At 38.0% G+C, this 21,946-nt stretch overlaps 1 protein-coding gene across 8 annotated transcripts in view; it reads right to left on the bottom strand.

Moving 5' to 3' along the window:
- The window catches only part of FRMD4A (FERM domain containing 4A), a 733,796-nt gene that overhangs the window by 78,962 nt on the left and 632,888 nt on the right, over nucleotides 1-21,946 (bottom strand). For all 8 annotated transcript variants that reach the window (XM_074268578.1, XM_074268579.1, XM_074268581.1 and 5 more), the window contains 3 exons: nucleotides 20,080-20,145; nucleotides 19,781-19,838; nucleotides 16,147-16,233 (listed from right to left, as the gene is read on the bottom strand). In XM_074268578.1, the coding sequence (XP_074124679.1) occupies nucleotides 16,147-16,233; nucleotides 19,781-19,838; nucleotides 20,080-20,145 (211 nt within the window). The remainder of the gene's footprint in view (nucleotides 1-16,146; nucleotides 16,234-19,780; nucleotides 19,839-20,079; nucleotides 20,146-21,946) is intronic.

The following is a 21,946-nucleotide window of genomic DNA, read 5'->3' as shown; positions in this document are numbered from 1 at the left end:
AGTCACTGACATGGAGTGAAATAAGGAGAACAGAGCAGGCAGTCTGACATAGGATTTCAGTGTTGTCAAGAAAAACAATACAGCTCTGATCAATGCAGTGACCCACAGAGATTCCAAGGACTGGTAGGGAAACATGGTCCTTCCTTTCAATCGAATGATGGCAGTCCACAGGAGCGTATGGGTCAGGTAAGTTTTGACATAGGCAATGAATCAATTTATTTTGCTTTACTTTATTTTTTTATGGCAAGAAAGGGTTCCATACAACTAGATGATGTAGTGGATAGAGTGCCAGCCCTGGATATGAATCCACACTCAGACCCTAATAACTCCAGACAAGTCATTTAGTCCTTTTTGCCTCAGTTCCTCATTTGTAAAAAAAGAAAATGACAAACCATTCCAGTATCTTTGCCAGGAAACCCCAGATGGCTCACAGGGACTAAGACAAAACTGATATCAACAGCAGCAACAATAGTGTTCCATGTTGGAAGGTGGACAGCACGGCCAACAGAAGCGATAGCAGTGTAAAATTTAAAAAAATTACCAATAAACCATTTATTTTTTTAAAATGAAAATGATTTCTGTCTAGAGATCTCTTCCCTTTGGAGCCTGCTAAATTTTCTCTGCAAAGAAGTCTGATGCTGCTGAAAATTTCACAGAACATAAGACAAGAGTTCTCTCAATGGAACACAGATATAAACTCATACCACAAATCCTGCTGCTTTGGACAGCATCCCCTCTGACCCCAAACAGAGCTATCTGAATGAAGAAGAAAAACATTCTTAGCAACTTTACTTAACCTTTAGGAGCATGTATTTCTATGGGAAAAAATTGTTCGACACCAGGCAGCTTGTTTGCAGCGTTAAATTTTCACTGTTTATGAATTAGTCCATCCCCCTGTGGGTTCAGGCCAGAAATGCTGCTTCCTTGTACAGCTGGGTGCTGGGGGTCCGGGGACATCCGAAGGGCCTCTGCTGTCTGCTGCTGGGGCTGGACGGGGCGCTCCAGCTTTGCTCAGAACTGTTCCAGGGAGGGAGGCAGTGAGCTGGCAGGGGGCCTGAGGTCTGTGGCTCGCTTTTCAAGTTAGGGTTCTGTTGTGAGAACACTTGTGGCTTTGCTAGCTGCTCTGTAATTAAAGCCGCAGCCAGCAGAAGGGGAGAGTCCAATGAGTCTGCTCCCACTTTAGCCATCACTGTCTGACAGAGGGCCTGGCTGTGCAAAGTGGCCAGGGGGTCTAAATGCTCTTTGGCAGATACTCTCTGGATATCCTTGTAGACCGGGTAATTTTACAATAGCTCCACAGCTTTTCATTTTCTCCCAGGAGGAAAGGAGGGGGAAGGATGTTTTCCAGAGCTGAGGCTTTCATCTCTGGAATTTCTATCTTTCCAGAGAAGGCTGTTCCATTAGGGCCCTCCATTAGTTCCCCCCCTTTTTTGGTAATGCTAAGGCAACCTGTGGGGCAGGCTAACATTGGGGATCCAATTCTAGGAGTTTTGTTTTGTTTTGTTTTTATTTTCCTGCACCAAAAGTGTCCCTAAATATAGACATCTTGACAAGTGAACATTTTTATATGCTGATATAGATATATCTCTGCCTCATTAGGTGCATAGATAGCCCAAAGGAAGAAAGGCAATAGAGGGTAGGATTAAGAATGGAGAATGGCAATCTCAGTGTTGTATATGAAACACTCCTAATGAGTTCACCAATGATAGCTGCTGCGGTTGCTGATCTCCCCTGGGGTAGATTCTTGCTGGCAGCTATTCTATTGTGCTCCAGAGTAAATTCAGGAAGTCCAGGTGGAACCTGGACCGTTGGGTGCATTGTGGTACAGGGAAATTCTGGAGTCGGGGATTTGATGACAAATATAGTTGTATCACCTGGAACCAGTCTTTTGACTTCCCTGTTTCTCAATTTCCCCACTTGTAAAATGAAATGGTTGAACTAGAAGGCCTCTGAGATCTCTTCCAGCTTCCTATCCCTTGAATCTGATGGTTAGACTCAGAAATCATTTAATTCAATCTTAATTACTTAGACCCTGAGTCATAACCCGGACCAGACCTAAACCTACTTAATTCCTACTGACTAGAGGTGAGACCTGCTTGAATTGCCGGGTGGAAATCCTCAGCTTTCTCTAATCTGCCCCTCTTGTCCAAGGAGAGGGTTGACTTCCCTAAATGGATTTGCTTGGCTATTCACCTGCCACAGTTTGGGGTTGTATTGACTCATAGAATCAAGGTGAACACCAGGTTAGCATGGGTTTCCTTTCTGAATTATGGTCACTTCAAAGTCCCACATACTTTCTTAAGTATTGTATGACTCCTCTGAAACGAGCCGTTAAGAGTTCCATAATGAGAAGGATGCCATTTTGCCTGGATTCAGCAAGCTTTGGCAAGAGTTTCCTTTGCTGCCTAATTGCTGCTAAGCACTTGGGGTTTACTGGTTCTTTTTGGTCAGGTAGGGGGAATGGGGAGGGCCTTCAATTTTGCTTCTTTTCCATTTTTTTCAAAGTCAAGGCAAAGAAGGAGAAGGAGAAGAAGAAAAAAGAGGAAGAAGTAGAAAAGAAAAGAAGGAGGAGGAAGAGGAGAATAATCCTTCTTTAGCCTGAGTTCCTAATTTAGCACTTGCTATTATGCTATTTGTACAGTTGGTCATCTAATTCTATTGAATTCATTCCACTGTAATTCATGCGAGCTTACACACATATGCTTTTGACATTAGCTACTAGGTCATACTGATCTACAATATATTTTTCTCTGACTACATAAAGGTCAGTCTGTTTTGCTCTGGGAATGTAAGAAGTGCTAACATTTTATCAGCACAGGCCACTTGACTTAGAAGTGAAAGGCCCTGGATAAACACTCCAGACTAAGAAATGCAGGCTGTGATGCTCTAGCTCCCAATCTCCCTCTGCATTCATTCTCATCACTTTTTATTCCTGCTGGAACTCCTGGGACCTTCCAGTTTCTCTGTAGCCCTCAGGGTAGGGTTGGGTCTGGAGGGATTCCAACTGAGATTGAAGTTTCCCACCTTCTGGGACTGACTCCTCAGGTGGGGCAGCTCTTGTGGGTGCCTGAGCTAGAGGGGAGAAAGCCTTCCCACAGTCTCTTTTTCAGGAACCTTCACTGGCAAAGTTAGTTTGGGAACAACTACTTTGTGGAACAAAATAAAAATGATAATGATGATGATGATATACTTTTATATAGAATTTAAAGGTCTGTGAAATGTTTCAGGTCCTTAGGTTTGGTGTTCTTTCCATTATACAACTCAAATTCAAAATATTCCAAATTAAACTCATTATCTTGCTAAAAACTTTCCCTTTCTCCTAATTTCTTTATTTCTCTTGTGGTATCACTCACTGTCTTTCTCAGGAATTCAGGCTCAAAACTTAATCATCTTCAAATCTTCCCTCTTCCTTAATCCCCTAGATCCAAGGAATCACCACTTTATGTTGGTTCTTCCTCAATAATAAATTGTATTTATCCTTTACTTTCTACTCCCATGTAATCATCCCAGTTATCTCTTGTAACAGCTTTTTAATTGATTTTCCCTCCTTCCATTCTCTTCCTTCTTTAATTCATCATTCACACAACTGCCAAAATAATCTCCTTAATATTTGGGTATCATTATGTTATGTCCCTTTAAAAACAAACAAAACCTTTGACAACTCTCCATTGTCTCCACATTGTTTAACTTGGCATTCAAGATCTTCTAGCATCTATATTGTCCTTCACATATTGTACACTCTTACTAAAACAAATGACTTACTATTCATTGATTTGAGAAGTCATCTATGAATTTATACTGTATTCTCCTCTCCCTTCTCCAATTCTACCTACTGAATTATTCTTCTCATTTCAAGGTCCAGCTCTTATGTATTTCCTGATCTCCATAAAAGAAGTAATGCCTTTCCATTTCCAAATTTTCATGCCTTTCTAGTCACCTTTTCCATGCATTCCCTCATAATTCAATTTTTATTACATTTATTTACATATATACTATGTTTTCTCTATTAAACTGTATGCTTCCTGACGGTAGACATGTTTGTTTTTTCAAATGTGACTGGCACTTAGCAGAATGTGTGGCAACTTCAACACTTAAATAAATATTCTGTTGACTTAAAAGTAGCTATTTGCATTAACTTTCCTTTTTGAATCTTGGTCTCCTCTCCCATATTTTGTGTAATCTAATATTTACTTGATGTACTACATTTAAATTTGTATTCACAAAAAGTCACAAAATAATCTCTGACTTAAATGCAGGATAAAAAAGATGGAAGGAAGGAAACAAGAATTTTTAAAGTACCTGCCAATTATCAGGCACTGTGCTAAATACTTTAAAAATTACCACATTCGATCTTTACAATAATCTTGAGAGGTAGGTGCTGTTATTATTCCAATTTTACAACTCAGGAAACTGAGGCAAACAGATTAAATGACTTGTCCAGGATCACATGGTTAGTAAATGACTGAAGCCAGATGTAAATATAAGTTTTCCTGACTCTAAACCCATAAATTTATTTACTATCCTACCTTAGGGACCTCTGACGTATAACACAAAGGATCTTAATTTTTTGTTTTGTTTTGCCATAACCTTTCCCTTCTCCTAATTTCTCTTGCTGGCACTGTTGAGGTTCAAAAAGGAGACTCCAAAAGACTGGGGTCACAGACCTGTGTCTAGAGGTGTCTCAAAATAATTTGCAGGCTTGAACCCATCTCCAAGTCAAGGGGCAAGTTTATTGTAATTTTAAAGCCAATTGTAATTGCAGAAGGGTGAGAGGGAGAAGCTTATAAGGGATTTTAACCCTTTTTGTGTTACAGACACCTCTGATAGCCTTGTGTAGCTACCATTCTCAGAATATTCTTAAATGCATAAAATAAAAATATGTAATGTTATAAAGGAAACCAATTATATTGAGACACAATTATAAAAAAAAAAAGTTCAAATAATTGTATTGTAAATTTAAAGCCAAAGGTGGCTAAGTTCCAAAAGAATTTAGCAAAGAACCATAAGCAAGGAAACAAATTTATCCAGTTCTTCTTGCCACTAATATGCTAATTTTATGCTCTAGAGATAGAACTGAGGGGTGGTCTCTTCACTAGGTCTCAGGAATTTGATTATCACTGACCAGCAGATTACCTGACAGTCAGCAATGTTTGTAGGATTATTCTAAGGCCAGAAGATTTTAGAATCTGACAGACTGTTAGAACAAAGGCACCTTAAATTCAGGGGACCTCATCACTGCTATATTTCTCTAGAAGCTGTACTCCATCAGTATCACTATCATCCAATCAATGAGGTGTAAAACCACAGTCACCTTTGACTCTTCCTTCTCCATCACTTACTAATGAGAATTCCAGGGCCTCTCTGAGCTCTTATTAGCCTTTCTTGTAAGAATTCTTAACCTGGGGTATGTGAACTTTTTTTTTTTTTTTTTTTTTATAATTGTGTCTCAATATAATTGGTTTCCTTTATAACATTACATATTTTTATTTTATGCATTTAAGAATATTCTGAGAATGGTAGCTACACAAGACTATCAGAGGTGTCTGTAACACAAAAAGGGTTAAGATCCCTTATAAGCTTCTCCCTCTCACCCTTCTGCAACTGCTTTCCTATCTCCCCAAGAAGCTCTCAGATCCTGGCATCTCTTGTCCTGTTCTGCAGCCTTGTCTCCCCAGAAATACCCGCTGGTGCATTAATAATAATAAAGAGCGCTCCCACTGAGGATTTCTCCCTAAGTGCACCCAAACATCCAGCTGGTGATGCAGCATTACCAGCCACTTCCAATTAGGGGAGAAACAGAAAGGAGAGCAAGTTTTCCTCGTTGACTGATGATGTGTGGCCAAGGAATCATTAACTTTCACAGAGCTGGCTAGTGACACTTTTGGCTGGGGACCAGCTTTTTTATGATTTTCCAACCCTGCAGATGCAAACATAAACTGAAATACTTATGTACATATACACAGACTCCATAGACACACACCCAGAGATTGACTGGGCCATGACTTATAACACTTGTTGAAATGGGAATGGAGTTTAGTTTCCAGTCAAACGTGAACATCTGGAAGAGACTGTAATACTAGAGCTGTTTTAGGACCCTGGCTTCTACTGAATTTCCTTTCTGGATTTTGGGGCACAGATTTTCCTTGAATGAGGTCAGGCTTGCTCTCAGGGACTCAGGGAACACATTGCATCTGAGCTGGAAATCTGTCTTTGAAAAATTGTGAACTCCTATTAGGACCACTAAATGCACCCTGGAAAAGCCAGATCATGACCACTGTATAGTATACGAAGTTGGAGTTGTTCTGCTGGCCAGACTTTATTAGACTTTGTCTAAGTATTGGCCCAATATAACATTGTTCCCTTTCTGCACGACACCATTTTACCTATAATGAAGAACACAAATTTGTTTCTCAGCCAAAAAGGGAAGATACTGCAGAGCAGCTCAAACTATGTGTAAGTGGCTAATTGGCTAATTGTACATGGTTCACTGCCACACAGGCAGACTGCTGCTTGGCACTGGTTTATTACCCAATAAAAACTTTTGGTTTTGATTTTGCTTTTTCAAAGACACATATAAACAGTCAACTGTGCTCCTGGGTTAATGCTAACAGAATGTTTCTACCGAGATGTTTTGGGAGTTTAAATCTGAAGCGATGTTGGCTGGTAGAATGTTTATAGAAGTATGTTATAAATACCAAATGTTGTTGAGTTTGACCCCTGCTATGTAAACAATCAACATAGCTATTTATATGGTCTCTCAACTCTGTGTGAATGTCCATTCATTTGCTGGAAGGAAAGTGGGCTGTAGGAAATCAGCAACTGATGCTGGAAGAAGTTGAATTCTAGAAGTTACAGGGCAATCCATATCGACAGATAAAAGGTGTGGGGACCAGGGAGGTAAAAGATTTTTGAGCATATAATCAGGTATCAGCTGGTCTTTGGATTAATTGGCAATTGCTCAGGATGTCAGGATTGTCAGGGCTGCATTAATGGGCAGCTTTCCACTCTGACTCTTTTTTGCTAGGGAGACTCTAATTTGATCAATTTTCTCTCTCCAGGTGTTGGAAAAGGGGGGGTCTGTAAAATCACATTCAGCGATTTTTTTTTTTTGGAAAATATAGATCCATTCCTAGTCTCACAGCTAAGTTCCCATTCAAACAAACCTGTATTGATTTTACTTGGCCACCATTTCACTAATAATCTTTCTCTGTCTCCACCTCTTCCCTCTCTCCTTCTCTGTCTCTTTCTCTCTCTAATTTTTTCCTCTTCCAATCAGCTCAGCTGTACCTTCTAAACAACATGGCATAAGTTGCTCACTATCTGAGAATAGACTACCCAAAGACAAATGACCACAGGCAGGTCCACATGGATGGGATCTATGCCGGGGATGGAGGAGAGTGGTTGTGGTAGTGGAGAGCAGAGACTAAGGTTTATACCCTTGGAAGTTTGGCTTAGACTTCCACAGGTCAGGTATGGGTGAGACAGTAAATGTGGATTTCCCAATTTACGGACCAAGAAAAAATTTTCAGTTTTACAAACATTTGCTATTTGCTGCCTTCTCTTAGCTCTCTCCTGTTTAGTGATTAACACACAAAGAAAAATCCAACATTGGCTCTGTAATTAGCAACAGTGGGGTGGGGTGGGGAACCTCTGGAATCTTCCAATTAATAATAAGGTCACCTCTCACTATTCCTATTTCAAAAAAGGAAAAGCAGAGAAACAAAGAGGCTATCACTTTTGGACTCATGCACTACAGAACAAATCATCACTCCTAAAATGATCACAAACAATGAACCAACTAGCCTAGTTAAAATTCACTTTGTTGTTTTTGGTAGCTTATTTGCATAATGGTAATAGATTACATTTATGTATATGGTGCTGCATAATGCAGTACAAAGCATACCCACATAAGCCTTGTGAGAAAAGGCAATGCAAATATTATTCTGCCCAGTTTGCAAATAAGGAAACTGAGGCACGGAAAGTTTGGTAATTTGCCCACAGTTACATAGCTAATAAGCAACGAAGTTAAATTCAGCCAAATTGTTGCATGTTTAAGTAATTTAATGGCAGCTTTTAAGGTGGTACCTGCCCTAGGGAGGAATTAGATTTTGGATTATTTTGAATTAGTTTTATTATAAAAATCCAAGACAATGTTGCTAGGAGAATGGCTCGCTGCTTTCATCTTAGCAGTGAGGATGTTTCAAAAGTCCAAAAGCAGTCTCAATGTACTAAAACTTAAAACAATCCCGTATTTTCACAAATAACTCTTAAAAAAATGCCCAACAATGTAGATATCTTGGGCAAAATGAAAATGCTGTCTGTATAGAACAGATATGTGCTATCTTCTGAGCAGCTTACATGTCTATGGGGTTTACTCCTGAGACTTTAGATATCCTCTACTTAAAATAAACAGGTGGGGGCAATTTTACCGGGACTGATTTCATAATTGAGAAACTACAGTTCAATGTTTCCAGGTGGCATTAGAGTTAGAGGTGTGGATCATTTTAGACAGGTCTTCCTTTCAAAGATGCGGACACTAAAATTTTGAGAGGTCACTAACTTGTAATCCGATTCTCTATATTATCAGCTAATTTTTGTACAAGTTCTTGTATTTTTTGAAAATCTAGGATATCATAATTTGCTTCTTGTGCTTTTTATAAACATGTGATTATTTAGCATTGGTTCAAGAAACTATCCCCAAATTGTGTGTGTGTGTGTGTGTGTGTGTGTGTGTGTGTGTGTGTTGTGGAAATAGAAAAATCTAGTAACACTCAAGAGTGGATTTTTTCTCATGACAAACATTCTTGCAGATCTGGTCTTTGAGAATGGCCCATATGCCAGAAACTGTTCCAGACAAGCTTTTGAACCTTGCCAAAGCCCAATCCTTCTACTTTTGTGAGATCTGAAGGACTGATAAGTGGTGATAGGGAGTGGGATAAGAATGGGGGAGAGGCTCTCTGATCAAAGCACCATGGGATGAGCAGAGACTACAAAATGCAAAGAATGTTAAATATATAAAGAGCCCAGCACTGGCTGTATTCATGGAGAATGCAGAAGATAATATGAATAAGAACCCAGAACCAAACCAAGCAAAAGCAGAAATAAGGAAAAGAGTCAAAAGGGAGAGAAAACAAATCGTTCTTAATAGAAATGGTTGTCCTGAATAATTAAAGAGAGAATCTCCCCTGGGAATCAGAGCACATTGAAATGGAGTATTTCCTATATATATGATTTTCTTTATGCCTTCATTTACTCAGTTTAAAAATCTTTACTAATTTATGGCCATGACATCAATTCCCAGAGTAAATTCCCCTGGTTGGAAGTTATGCTCAGGGACAACATAAAGTGGCTTTGGTCACTCAGAAAGAAATGTTAAATTAGAATAAACAGCAGTCCATTTAAACCCACTCCTGTTTCTGAAGCTTCATTGGGGATTCCATAATGCATCTAATTGTACATTTAAGTGTACATAAAAGTCCATCTAATAGCACATCGAATAAATAAGTAAATACAGACTGCCCGATAACAAGGAAATGATACTGCCATTTTTCCCCATGAGGAAGATTTCTCCCCAGCTAGCCTGGTAATCCGTTTGGGCCCTCTAGATAATGATTTATACTAGTACATAGATGGTTGTTGGTTTCTCCCTCTATAGAACATCTTGCCACAGTAGGGTATCCATTTTTAACTCTTTTACACATTCATTTTTTAAAAAGTTATTCTCAGGAGCAATGAGAATTTTGAATAGGATTTAGAATTCTAAAAGACCTTTCGAGTTCATTTAGGCTAAATACCTCATTTTAGAGGCAAAGACACTGAGGTCAAAAGAGGGTATGATTTTTTCCTAGAATCACAAAGAAATTAGTAGTAGAGCTTAGATGTAAATACAATTCAAGTGTTGGATTTCAAATGGAAGGACCTGGATTTAAATCTTGGATCTGTTTCTTATGACGTAGGAGACTTTGGGGAAATTGTTCAGCCCTCTTTGGGTCTCAGTAACCTCAACTGCAAAATGAGGGGTGGAGGAGGGAAGGACGCTGAAGTCCTTCGGAAGGTTAAATTTATTATTCTAAATTTTATGTCTTCTAATTCGATGGTTTTTTTTTTTTTATTTGTTTGTTTTTGTTTTTGTCTCATACCAATCTACCAGAGACATGAAAACTTGTCCACAGATTTCAGAAAGGGAAAAGAAGCAGAATTCTTTAGTTTGTACCTGGTATGTTATAGATGCAGCATTAGCAGTTTCAGTATATAATAACAGTCACCTCTGAAATAATTCTTAAAATGTTAGAAAAAAGCATCGTGTTGACTAAATTAAAAACATTCATTTAACATGATCCTTTTGAGGGGAAGGCACTTTCTATATTCTTGGGCCCAAATGTAATGAATCTGAGTCCCCTTCTGGAATCAGAAGGTCTTGTCATCAAAACTGGCTGCCAACCTAATTTTTGATGTTGTTGTTGTTGTGAAAAATCATAATGATTCTCTGGCAAAGTTTAGTAGATTTCTATTTAACTGCTCTCAAGACCACAGAATGAAAAAGAAAGCCAACTTTTATATTGTGAAGGGAAGGATTATTAGGAGAACCTTGATTGATTTTATGACTTCTTCATGACTCGGATGAAACTATAGGAGAAATAATCTATTATAGGAGAATCTTCTAAATGTTCGTGCCTATAGTTAAATGAAGAAAAACTCACTGTCATTGGTTGTTGAAGATAATTGGAGATTCTTCCCAACAGCAAAAATCTACTTCTTTGTCCAGTTATTCAAGTCAACACAAAATTCTAGTTTTACCTTCAGCAAGGACTACCAGTTTGATGTATTTACTTTATTATTTCTTGAAACAAAGGCAACATTAATGTAATAAATCAGCTCTTGAACTGAATTGTTTACTTCTCATACAATACACACATGTGCAGACTGGCAGGCAGACCAGTCTATGAGGCCAAGTCGACACATTTGCCAGTGTCAAATTTTAACCTTTTCTCTCAATGGCCTAAAAAATTCAAAGAACAAAAGTGAATTCTGTCAGTACATACACTTCAAAATGCATGCATTGACAACATCCGTCCCCATAAAACTTAATATAAAAGAGCCATGGGAAAAAAGAAACAAAAAGATAAAATCACAAAAAGGTATGTTTGAATGTGGTACAGAGTGTTTTAATGCTAAAAGGAACATAGAAGTGGGGAGGGAGGGTAAGAGAATGAGAAAGAATAAATAGTTGGGGGAAAAAAGAGAAGGGGCGAGTACAGGATGCCGATGACGGGGACAAAATGGCAGCTTGTTAAAATTCTTTCTAGGGATTTTGGTTGGGCCTGCACCTGATTTCTTTTAGAACAAAGGCATTTGGACAAATGCTAATTTGCATGGTTGTAAGTACAAACAGTTGATTTTCCATATTTAGATATTGCATATTTGGGGGAGTTTTATGAGATTCCTCTGCATGTGTGGCCCCAAAATACTTCCCAAACTGAAACTTGAGCTTCAAAGTATAAAGTCCAACACAAATGACTATCCTGCAGGGTCCCTTCCGTCACATGTGCAACAATTTCTGGTGAGTTAAAAGCTTCTTTTGGCTCTCTCTCTCTCTTTCTGTCTCTGTCTGTCTCTGTCTCTGTCTCTTTCTGTCTCTGTCTGTCTCTGTCTCTGTCTCTCTCTCTTTCTGTCTCTGTCTCTCTTTGTCTCTGTCTCTCTGTCTCTCTCTCTGTCTCTCTTTCTGTCTCTGTCTCTCTCTGTCTCTGTCTCTCTGTCTCTGTTTCTCTCTCTCTGTCTCTCTCTGTCTCTGTCTCTGTCTCTCTCTGTCTCTGTCTCTCTCTGTCTCTCTGTCTCTCTGTCCCTCCCTCTCCCTCTCTCTCTGTCTCTCTCTCTCTCTGTCTCTCTCTGTCTCTCTCTCTCTCTCTCTCTCTCGAAGTGGAAGCCATAAATTAAATTGAGTTCTACTTCTGCACAGCAGCTGATTCATCAAAGTGGTCTCTAGTGTCAGGAAGTAAGCAAGGGCAATGGATTCCTGGACAAAAGTGGATCCTAAAAGAAAGCAAGATTACTTTTGCCTTTTCCTTTTTTCCCCTTTTTGTTAAATTAAAGCTTATTATTTTCAAAACATATGCATGGATAATTTTTCAACACTGACCTTTGCATAACCTTATATTCCAAATTTTCCCCTCCTTGCCCCCACCTTTCCCCTAGATGGCAAGCAATCCAATATATGTTATACATGTTAAAATATGTTAAATCTAATATATGTAAACACACTTATGTAATTATCTTGCTGCACAATCAGATCAAAAAGGAAAGAAAATGAATAGCAAGATAACTTTTGAAGGAGATTGAGAACCACTAGTACATACTATAAGGTACTCCTTTTACTCTATCCTACCTCTGAGTGAGAAAGCTATATTTTATTTCTTCCCAAAAGGCAGCTTAAGCCCAGAAGGAAGAATGAGCTACACAGTACACTATCTGACCCCAATGGCGGATGGAAGAAAAAGATGTGAAATCTCCCCTGGGCCAGAGTTGGAAACCAGAACAAGTTCCAACAGTCAGTTGCCATTTCTGGAGAGCTTTTAGCATGCTGGCAATGCTTTTGTAAGGCATATGGAAACACTCCAGAGGATCTGTTTAGGCTGCTTAGCTCTTCTGACTGTGTTAATTGTTTACTAAAGTCATTAAAACCCTGCTTACCACAGGATGCCTCTGGGCCCTCCATGGCAGGGAGGGCAGCCTCATCCTCACCACTGTGTTCACTCAAGTGTTCATCATTATCATCGTGCCATTTGCCATCTCTGCTTTCACTGGGTCGAGAGTTCTAGAAAAACTCCAAACCTCTCACCAGGGCAAGAGCAGTTTAAGTTGGGAGTGAATAGAGTGGAGGAGACCTCCATATAGTATAGACCAAGCCCTGCTCCTTTCTAAGAGGCTTTCCTTGGTAGATATGGCTCTGGGAATGTGATGCCCTCCAAAATATTAGTCAGTACTCAGTATGACTTGCATAGTCTTCTCCCTGCTTTTGGTCTCAATTTCCCTCAATTTCCCCACACTTTCTCTTTGGGAATACATATTATGGGGCACATGAATTAGTAGTTTCTCCCCCTAAAGTCTGGCAGAATTATAGAATTACATATATTTTGTATTGCCTCTTTTTCTGACATAACTCGGATTCAGGTACCATTTGAGAAAGAATAAGGCTCAAAACCAGGAATCCAAGACCAGAAACCTAGGTACTCAGTAATTGGGTCAAAGCAACAACAACAGAAAAACAACAACCAGAATTACATTGATGGCCAGACCCTTTTTATATAAAAGAGCCATCTGGCCCAGATGATCAATTATTTTGCACATAATGTATGCTGCCTTTTATCATCCTTTATTTTCTCCTTTATGAGCAGTTAGGTGGTGCAGTGAATAATTGGAACTGGAGTCAGGAAGATTCCTCTTCCCTCAATTCAAATCTGTTTATTAGTTAATTAATAAGCTTACATTTATTAGCTGTTTAACCTGAGCAGGTCACTCAGCACTCTTTGCTTCCGTTTGCTCAATTGCAAAATGATCTGGAGAAGGAAATGACACATCAGTCCAGTGTCTTTACCAAGAAATCCCTATATGGTATCATCAAGAGTTAGACATGACAATTAATTGGGCAACAACCACAACAAAAGTGCCAGCTATTGTTACGTCTCAATTCAATGTTAATTTAGGACATAGGACTGACATAGAAGTAAGGATCTTAGCTCATGGTTATGAAGTGAGTCTTCTAGTGGAATTTTGCTTTCTTCTTCTCCTACTCTTCAAGCCAGACCACAAAATTCACCCAAATGAAAAAAAGAGATCACTTCATTCCCTATGATCCAGCTCTATGGCACCTTAGCTGGGATAACGAAAAAGAATTCATGAGGGATTTGGATTGATAACCTGGTTGTACTTCAGTTACAAAAATATTTTAAAATAACTCAAGTAGTTTCCCAGAAGCCACAGAAACATGATAGGTTTTTAACATTAACTTAGTCTAGGTTTGAAATAATAACCAAAAGAAGACAGAAATATTTTTTCATTGTTAATCCCTTGATATGAATAGGTCCTGTTCTGTTACTGTTGATCTAGATACTGAGTACCTAAGTCTGTGGTCTTGGATTCCTGGCTTTGAGCCTTATGACTCCTCAAAGATACTTGAATTCAAGTTATGCTAGAAAAGAGGCAATACAAAATATATTAGTATATTAAGCTCAAATAAATTTGGATGCTTCTAAGTGCTTCTTGGAAAAAGTTTGGTGAGATGGGAGTTTGAGGCTACTAGAGTTGAATTATTCATTTTAGACATGACATTTTTCTCTGTTAACATTATATTTATTTTTCTTTTGCTTTGAATAATTATGAGTTGATAAAACTTTGTTAAAGAAAATCCTAGTGATTTTCTGTTTCTTTCTTTCTTTTTTTTTTCTTTTTTTTTTTTAACCTTTGTAACATGGAATGATTTAGTGGAAATAAGCCGGAACTTTGAGTCAAAAACTTGATTTTCATCCCAGCTCTGTCATTTACTGCTTAGGTGATTTTTTGTACGTGACATCACCTCTGTCTATCTTGTTTCTTTATTTGGAAAATGGAAATATGATTTAAAGATATGATCTTTAAGGTCCCAATTCAGGACTAGCATTCTATTATTCTAAAATGAAGAAGTATATAGGGGAGAAAATGAGCGAAGGAAAGAGAGCAAGAGAAAAGAGCATGCAAAGCTTCTTAAACTGTGAGTTGCAACCCTATATGAGATTGTGTAATAGAATTTGGGGGTTGTGAAATTACAATCTATTATCAGTGAAAGTTTGATTTGTATACCTATTTTACATACATATATACATACATATATATATATATATATATATATATATATATATATATATATATATATATGTCACATAAAAATTGTTTAGGCAAAAAAGGGGTTGCAAATGGGAAAAGTTAAAGAAGTCCTGGGATAGAAGATTATTCAGATTAGCTGTGTGGGAAATAGGAAGCAGAGATACACTGAGAGAGAAAAATAAGAATGAAATACCCAGCTTCTCTTCTGGATCATAAAAAATGAAAACTGGAGAGATTTCAAAGATAGCCACATAATGATACACATCACCCCTTAACCCCCTAAAGAATAAAATTCCCACTCAATTGTTCCCGGGTGAACCATCCATCCATCTCTGTCCAAATTCCTTTCTTTGAACTTAGTGGACTCAGTGATAACCAAACGAACATTCTCTTCTCTGGGGTCAGTTTATTCTACCAATTTAATAAAGAAGTAAAGTATGGCCAAAAACTAATTGGATAAAATAAAGTAAGCTTAGATATGCAGAGTTCCTTACAATCCTACTCATGGATAAAGAAGCTTGGAAAGGAATTTAGGATGACATAATAGGTCAATATTGCCTTCTCTCTTGATATGCTTTTAATGAGTCTCTGAATTTGAACTGGGCTCTTGCCATCATTCTCTGCCAGGAAATCTGATTGTTAGTATTCTCCTTGGAGATCGCTCCTTTATAATTTTTCAATTTGTTCTGGTCTGGGAAATGTGTGAAAACTAAGGAAAAATGGAAAGAAAGTCCCTTCAAACCCTTTGTTGTATATTTACATGACTGGCAACAACATCCTGACTGGCTTTCCCCTCTTTGTGTAGTCCTTTAGTTTTCTAGATTTATGATCAATGTTTTGATGTTAAAGGATATAGTCGCTGATTTATATGTCTCTCCCCATTCAAATGCATTTTATGTTTTTCCTTTTTTCTCTAGGATATGAAGGAACGCAAGAGGCTATCAAAGATCACAAGCACTTGTTTTGTTTTAGGAAACAAAAGTTGTCAGAGTGAGTAAACCAGTTATATAAAACCTCTCCCCAAACCCCAAACAATGGATCTTATAGTTTGTCTTTTCTCCTAAACACATCATTCATTGGTTCTTGGAGATCAGTGACAACAGAAACCTGGTCTTCTCACTTTTAGTTTTCCTGTGACAACATGGAAAATAGTTTGCTTAGGGAAATCTGAGATAAGTTTTAAGTGATGCTTATCTCCTTAAACGACTGACATATTTATGGAACCAACAATTTCCTCCATCAAATGAGTTAAGATAGCAAGACATTAAAACAACTAAATAAAAGACTTACCTTCCTTGGCTTCACTTTATCATGATAATCATATTGGAAAATTCCTTTGTAGCTGAGTCCTAACCACCATGGAATTCCCTGCTTATCCTAGAATATTAAAAAAAAAAAAAAAGGAGGGGGGAGGAAGTGAAGTGGGATTAATATCATTATCTACAGAAGCAAAAGTTGAACCAGAGGAAAAGACCCTGGTTTACTTGAAGAGATGAAGGGAGGAGATAAGCTGAGCACAGAGAAGGTTTGTTTTGAATTTTTCCAAAGGTAGCTTTCATTGTATTTAAAGTACAAAATTATGAATTCTTGCTTATTATCATAACTGTGATTTTTATTAGTATTCCAAAAATCATTTAAGAATTATTAACATTCCATGTTCTAGAAGACTTAAAGTTAGGTTCCTCAAAGTTAAGAGGTTCATTTATTTCACACAATTCTTACAATGTGCTATGATTTTGCAAAGGGTTATTCCGTGTAGATTGCTGAGGAAGACCTAGGATCTAGTCCCAGCTGTATCACTTATTATCCGTGTGACCTTGGGCAACCACATGACACCTTTAAGAAAAAGACTAAAATAATAAAATAACCTAAAATAAAATAAAAAAATAAAATAATAATCTTATGGAAATCCTTTCTGGGTGTTGGTTTCCTTTGCTTTATAGCAAAGGAAGTATTGAAGTAAATTATTTTTAAAATCCCTTCAAGCTTTAAAATTCTATGTATCTATGAGAAATGCCTTATCCTTTTTACTCTTGAAGGTTTGGGGATTCAACGTTGTTTCCCTCATTCAGCAGAAATGAAAAAAAAATGCATTTTGAGGGAGTTTAGAGCTAAACAATAAAGATGGCTTTCTGGAACTAAAGAAGTAATTGATAAGGACAGTTCCTTGTATAGAAAAAGGTTGTAAGTGACAATGCAAGGGGACATCTGGATATCTAGAGGGATTGTTATTATGACAGTGACGCACACATGTAGTTCCTTTTCCTGAAGAGGCTGAGGGTGCCTGAGTTCAGGAGTTCTAAGCAGCAGTAGGGTTAAAATGTGATGAGTGATCCACATTAAATCTGGCACTAATATAGTAAACCACCAGGACTGGAGTGTCAGGCATCGGCTGTCTTTAAAGAGGGGTGAACCAGGCTATATCATAAAAAACAGAGCTGCTTTATGAGTATTGGGATTGGGCCTGGCAGCCTGGGCAACATAAGGGGGGGAAAAAAGGAAAGAAGGAAATAAAAAATGAAAAATAGTAAAAGAGAAGAAGGAAAGAAAGAAGAGGGAGGGAGGGAGGGAAAAAAAAGAAGAGAGGAAGGGAAGATAAGGAGGAGAGGGAAGGAGGAAAGAAAGAAAGGAAGGGAGAGAGGAAGGAAAGAAAAAGGGAAGGAAGGAAAGAAAGAACATAAAATTTGAAATTCAGAGACACTTAAAAAAAGGTTTTTTGTTACTGGATAGTGAAGTTTCAATAGCTATTGTAAACACTTGCCTAATACCTCACATTTGTATCTATGCTATAGATTTATAATGAGAACATTAAGCAGCTTTATCTAGTAGAAAGCCCAAACCTAGAGAATAGCAAGTGATTTCAACCCTAACCCTAAAAACCTTCCCTCTATCAATAGGATTTTATTTGGGGGAATTTTTTTTTTTGAGGATTTGAATAAAGGGTATGGGTGGTACATTTTTTGTTTGTTTTTGGCATTTTTAGGGCTTTTCCCTAATCCTTCTGGACAAAGTACTGTTTATATATCACAATGTTTTCTACAAGCAGAGTAGGAATGAACCCAATATTACTGAAACACTGGATTAAGCAGGTTACCATAAAACACTGCATTAGTGTAATAGTAAGCTATAAAATGTTAAGTCTTGATACAATTGACTTAAGCAGATTTGGACTCTTATGCCTTTTACTTAGAGATAGTGGAGTAGTTACTGATGCTTTCAAATTCCAAAGAGTCAAGTATCCTAAGTCATTTAATCTTCTGGAAACTCAAGCATTATGGCTACTCACTAATGTAAAGTACAAAAAAGCACATTTCTGAAGTTTACTCAAAGACAGAATATATATTAGAAGGGCATAGATAAAGTGATCTTTTGTTAAGTTGTCATATTCTTTGGAATATTTGCAAAATCTTTTGGAATTGATATGACAAGAATCCTAACCTCCTTAATGAGGAAGAAAAATTGAAATTAAGTCTTTCTGTAAGAAAAAAACAACAAATTGGAGCTTAGAAATGAAAAAAATTCTAGACTTCTAATTTTGTGCTCATATCTCGATGCTATTCCTCAATGTGGAATATTTCTTTAGTGAAAAAGAAAAACTATATATATTCACTTATAATATATAGAACTTTTCCTGGTTTTTTTTTTTTTTTTCTTTCTCTACATCAATAGCAGGGCAAATTGGAATGAATTAGTAGCTCTTAAAAGCACCTAATTTAAAAATGGGATTGCTTCTCAATACTATAGCCAAAGTGTATTGAATTTCTAATCTCTTTAGATTAATAAACACCTTTCCTTCAAATAGCTAGATTAGCTACAGGTTTCTTTGGTTATAATCCAGTGGGCCTGTGAGTTTTATAACTCAGACAGCTAGGTTAGCAGAGAGGAAGATACTAGTACCTACCTCCCAGCATTGTTGTGAGACCACATGAAATCATATTTATAAGCACTTAGCGTTGTAATTGGTATTTAGCAAATGCTTGATTCCTTCCTCAAAACTGAAAGATCCTATGACGAGTTAGTCATGATTTTAAACAAGTCATCCAACCAAAATTAGCAGAGGACAGCCCAAACTGAAGAAGAGAATACTGTGATAATTTGGGAATAACAAAAGCCCTTCTAACTTGGAATTCTGTTCCAAAATATATGAAGAGTTAATTAATTGATGATGGTGACTAATTATCCTCCATTTCCTATGAAGACAAAACAATGAGAAGAAGGTTTTCATTGTGCATTTTGGTCTTTAAAATCAAATCAGTGAATGCAATCTGAATATGGTAACTAGATTAAACAAGAGCAATTCTGGATATATCATGTGAACTTCACTCCTGGTTTTCCAGTACATGATCCTAACATTTGGCTCCATTATAGAAGTTGAGTTGAGTAATAGAACTTGAACTAATGGAATGGAATAGAAAGTCTGAAGGAAAGACAGAAGGAAGGAATAAAATCAATATCTACTCTGTTATCCCCATCTTACATTTAAATAAACCGAGGCAAACAGAAAATAATGATTTGCTCAGGATTACACCTAAGTGTTGAGGCCAGATTTGAAATCTGGTTTTTCTGCTTTTGGGCCCAGAACTTATCCACTATGCCAGCTAGCATACATATGGGAGAAACTGATGTAAGACTAAAAGTCTTATGTTTATATACGGAGTTTTTCAAAAGAGTTGATATTTACAATTTTTTGGCTTTTATTGTGTCCAGTTTGGCTTCTTGCACGCTGTTACTTTTTTTCATTCCAATTGGAAGGAAAAGAATTTAGTAATTATCTTAAGCTCTGTGCTTGGATCATACAGACCTTTTAAACAAAGGAATAAAACAAACAAAAAAAATTTAGTATGCTTCAATGGAAAACTGAGAGGGATATTTTTTAAAGTTTGTTACCCTCAAAAAACTGGATTTCCCCATTGGAGTCACTTACCTTCACTGCATAATAATGTACTCCATATGTAGGAAGAGACTCTACGATGCTCATATAGCTGTAGAATAAGGAATGCAATACATGAACACAAAAAGAAAATATGGCCAGGTAATCAGTTAGTAAAAGCAGTTTATTCTCTACTCTTTGGCATGGAAGATTTCCCTCATCAGGCATTAACTTGAAGGTAAAATGGAAACATTATCCTCAGGGAAGTGTCTTCCAGAAAATAACTAAATGGTTCTCACATAGGAACTTTTCAAATAAACAATCTTCATAAACACCGGAGGGTTCCCACTTACTTTACAATTGCTTGGCCTCTGGTCTGACCGTTCAGCTTCTTGTAGTGCTCTATTACTCTGTCCTCACTGGAAAAAAAGAAATACCATTTAGTTACTATAATTCTCAGGTTAGTGAATGAGCATCTGAACTACTTCTCCTCAAAGCACTGAGTATTCCTGGGTGATTCCAGGATCAGACGAGTCCGGCAGAAGAGATTTTTCCCTTACTGCAATGGCATTTTCATTCTCATCTTAAAAGAGCTCTCACACAGACTGCCTAGAGATTGATTCATTAAGAAACAGTGTTTTCAAAGAACTCCAGATTGACTTTCAGGCAAAGGTACAGTGCCGTAGTGGAGGACCAGGCTTTGGGAACAGTCTCCTGCAGATCGCTAAGACATTACTGTACTGCTTCTGCAGAAATTTTGGAGGGAGGTGAGAAGGAGTGTTTGAGATGGGGGGGGGAGGGAAGAAGGGAGAAGGAGAGAATGAGAGATATGGAGAGAAACAGAGACCCACAGACAGAGTGAACGATGAGTATAACATGAAGGGGAGGCAGCATGGCATAGTGGGTAGCAGGATGAACTTGGCATTAGGGCAATCTGGGTTGAACTCTGCTCTGGACTATTTTTTAGCATGTACTATGTTTTGGCACAACACATTCAACAAATTTTCTATGTACTGTACAGAGTAGTCCTTCAAAATTTTGATTAAGCTTTCTGTAAAATTGACCTAATGATACATAGACGTCACAGTGTTCTTGTAGGAAAGCATTTTGTAAAGATGAAGATTTAGATATAGATGTTACTATTACCAACTGCTCCCAAAGAAAGGAGGCAGGACAGTTTTTTGTTTTTTTTGAGGCTGGGGTTAAGTGACTTGCCCAGGGTCACACAGCTAGGAAGTATTAAATGTCTGAGAGCAGACTTGAACTCGGGTCCTCCTGAATTCAGGGCTGGTGCTCTATCCACTGCGCCACCTAGCTGCCCCCTATTGAATTACATTTTTCCCCCCTGAGGCTGGGGTTAAGTGACTTGCCCAGGGTCACACAGCTGGGAAGTGTTAAGTGTTTGAGACCAGATTTGAACTCTGGTCCTCCTGAATTCAGGGCTGGTGCTCTGTCCACTGCGCCACCTAGCTGCCCCCTATTGAATTACATTTTTCCCCCCAGGCGCTTGGGTTAAGTGACTTGCCCAGGGTCACACAGCTAGGAAGTGTTAAGTGTTGGAGACCAGATTTGAACTCTGGTCCCTCCTGAATTCAGGGCTGGTGCTCTGTCCACTGCGACACCTAGCTGTCCCTCCTTGGGACAGTTTTTAATGATGTCTAGGAATTTAAAGAGATTTGCTCTATTTCTGCTGAGACTTTTTTCACCTGAGCAAGTCTACTCCAAGTCATGGGGTGCTAACATGGCAAAGGAAACATGGAGCAGCATTTGCTCCAAGATCAGAAGGGACGTTTGGTCCAGGGACCTTTACACGGGTACACATACACCTATGAATTTGCAGTGGCCACAGTGGGGTGTCCCCTCCCACCTCCTACACTCAGTGCTAAATACTACACTAAATCCTTAATGCTATATTACATAGGGTTTTTACAAAGTCAGCTCTTAGCGTCTGAGTCATTACATGACACTGACTACTTCTTTTTTTTTTTTTAAATTTTCATCTTACCTAGAACCCAGTGTAACCTTTTAATTATGTACATAGTCACCAATGAAACATGTAAAAAATGGTCAGCCAGCCCTTCAGCCATTCAGTTTTCTATCAGCCAGATCTACTGATGAGATCACAGATTTAAAGCTAAAAGACTCATTCCAGAGCAAAGGCAATCTATTCCAGCCTCTTAATTTTGCAAATGGAGAAATTGGGGCTCCCAGAGCTTAACT

The sequence above is a fragment of the Sminthopsis crassicaudata genome, chromosome 5, assembly GCF_048593235.1.
Source record: "Sminthopsis crassicaudata isolate SCR6 chromosome 5, ASM4859323v1, whole genome shotgun sequence".
NCBI lineage: Eukaryota > Metazoa > Chordata > Mammalia > Dasyuromorphia > Dasyuridae > Sminthopsis > Sminthopsis crassicaudata.
Note: the sequence above shows the minus strand (reverse complement) of the source record. Positions and strands in the feature narration are given on the sequence as shown.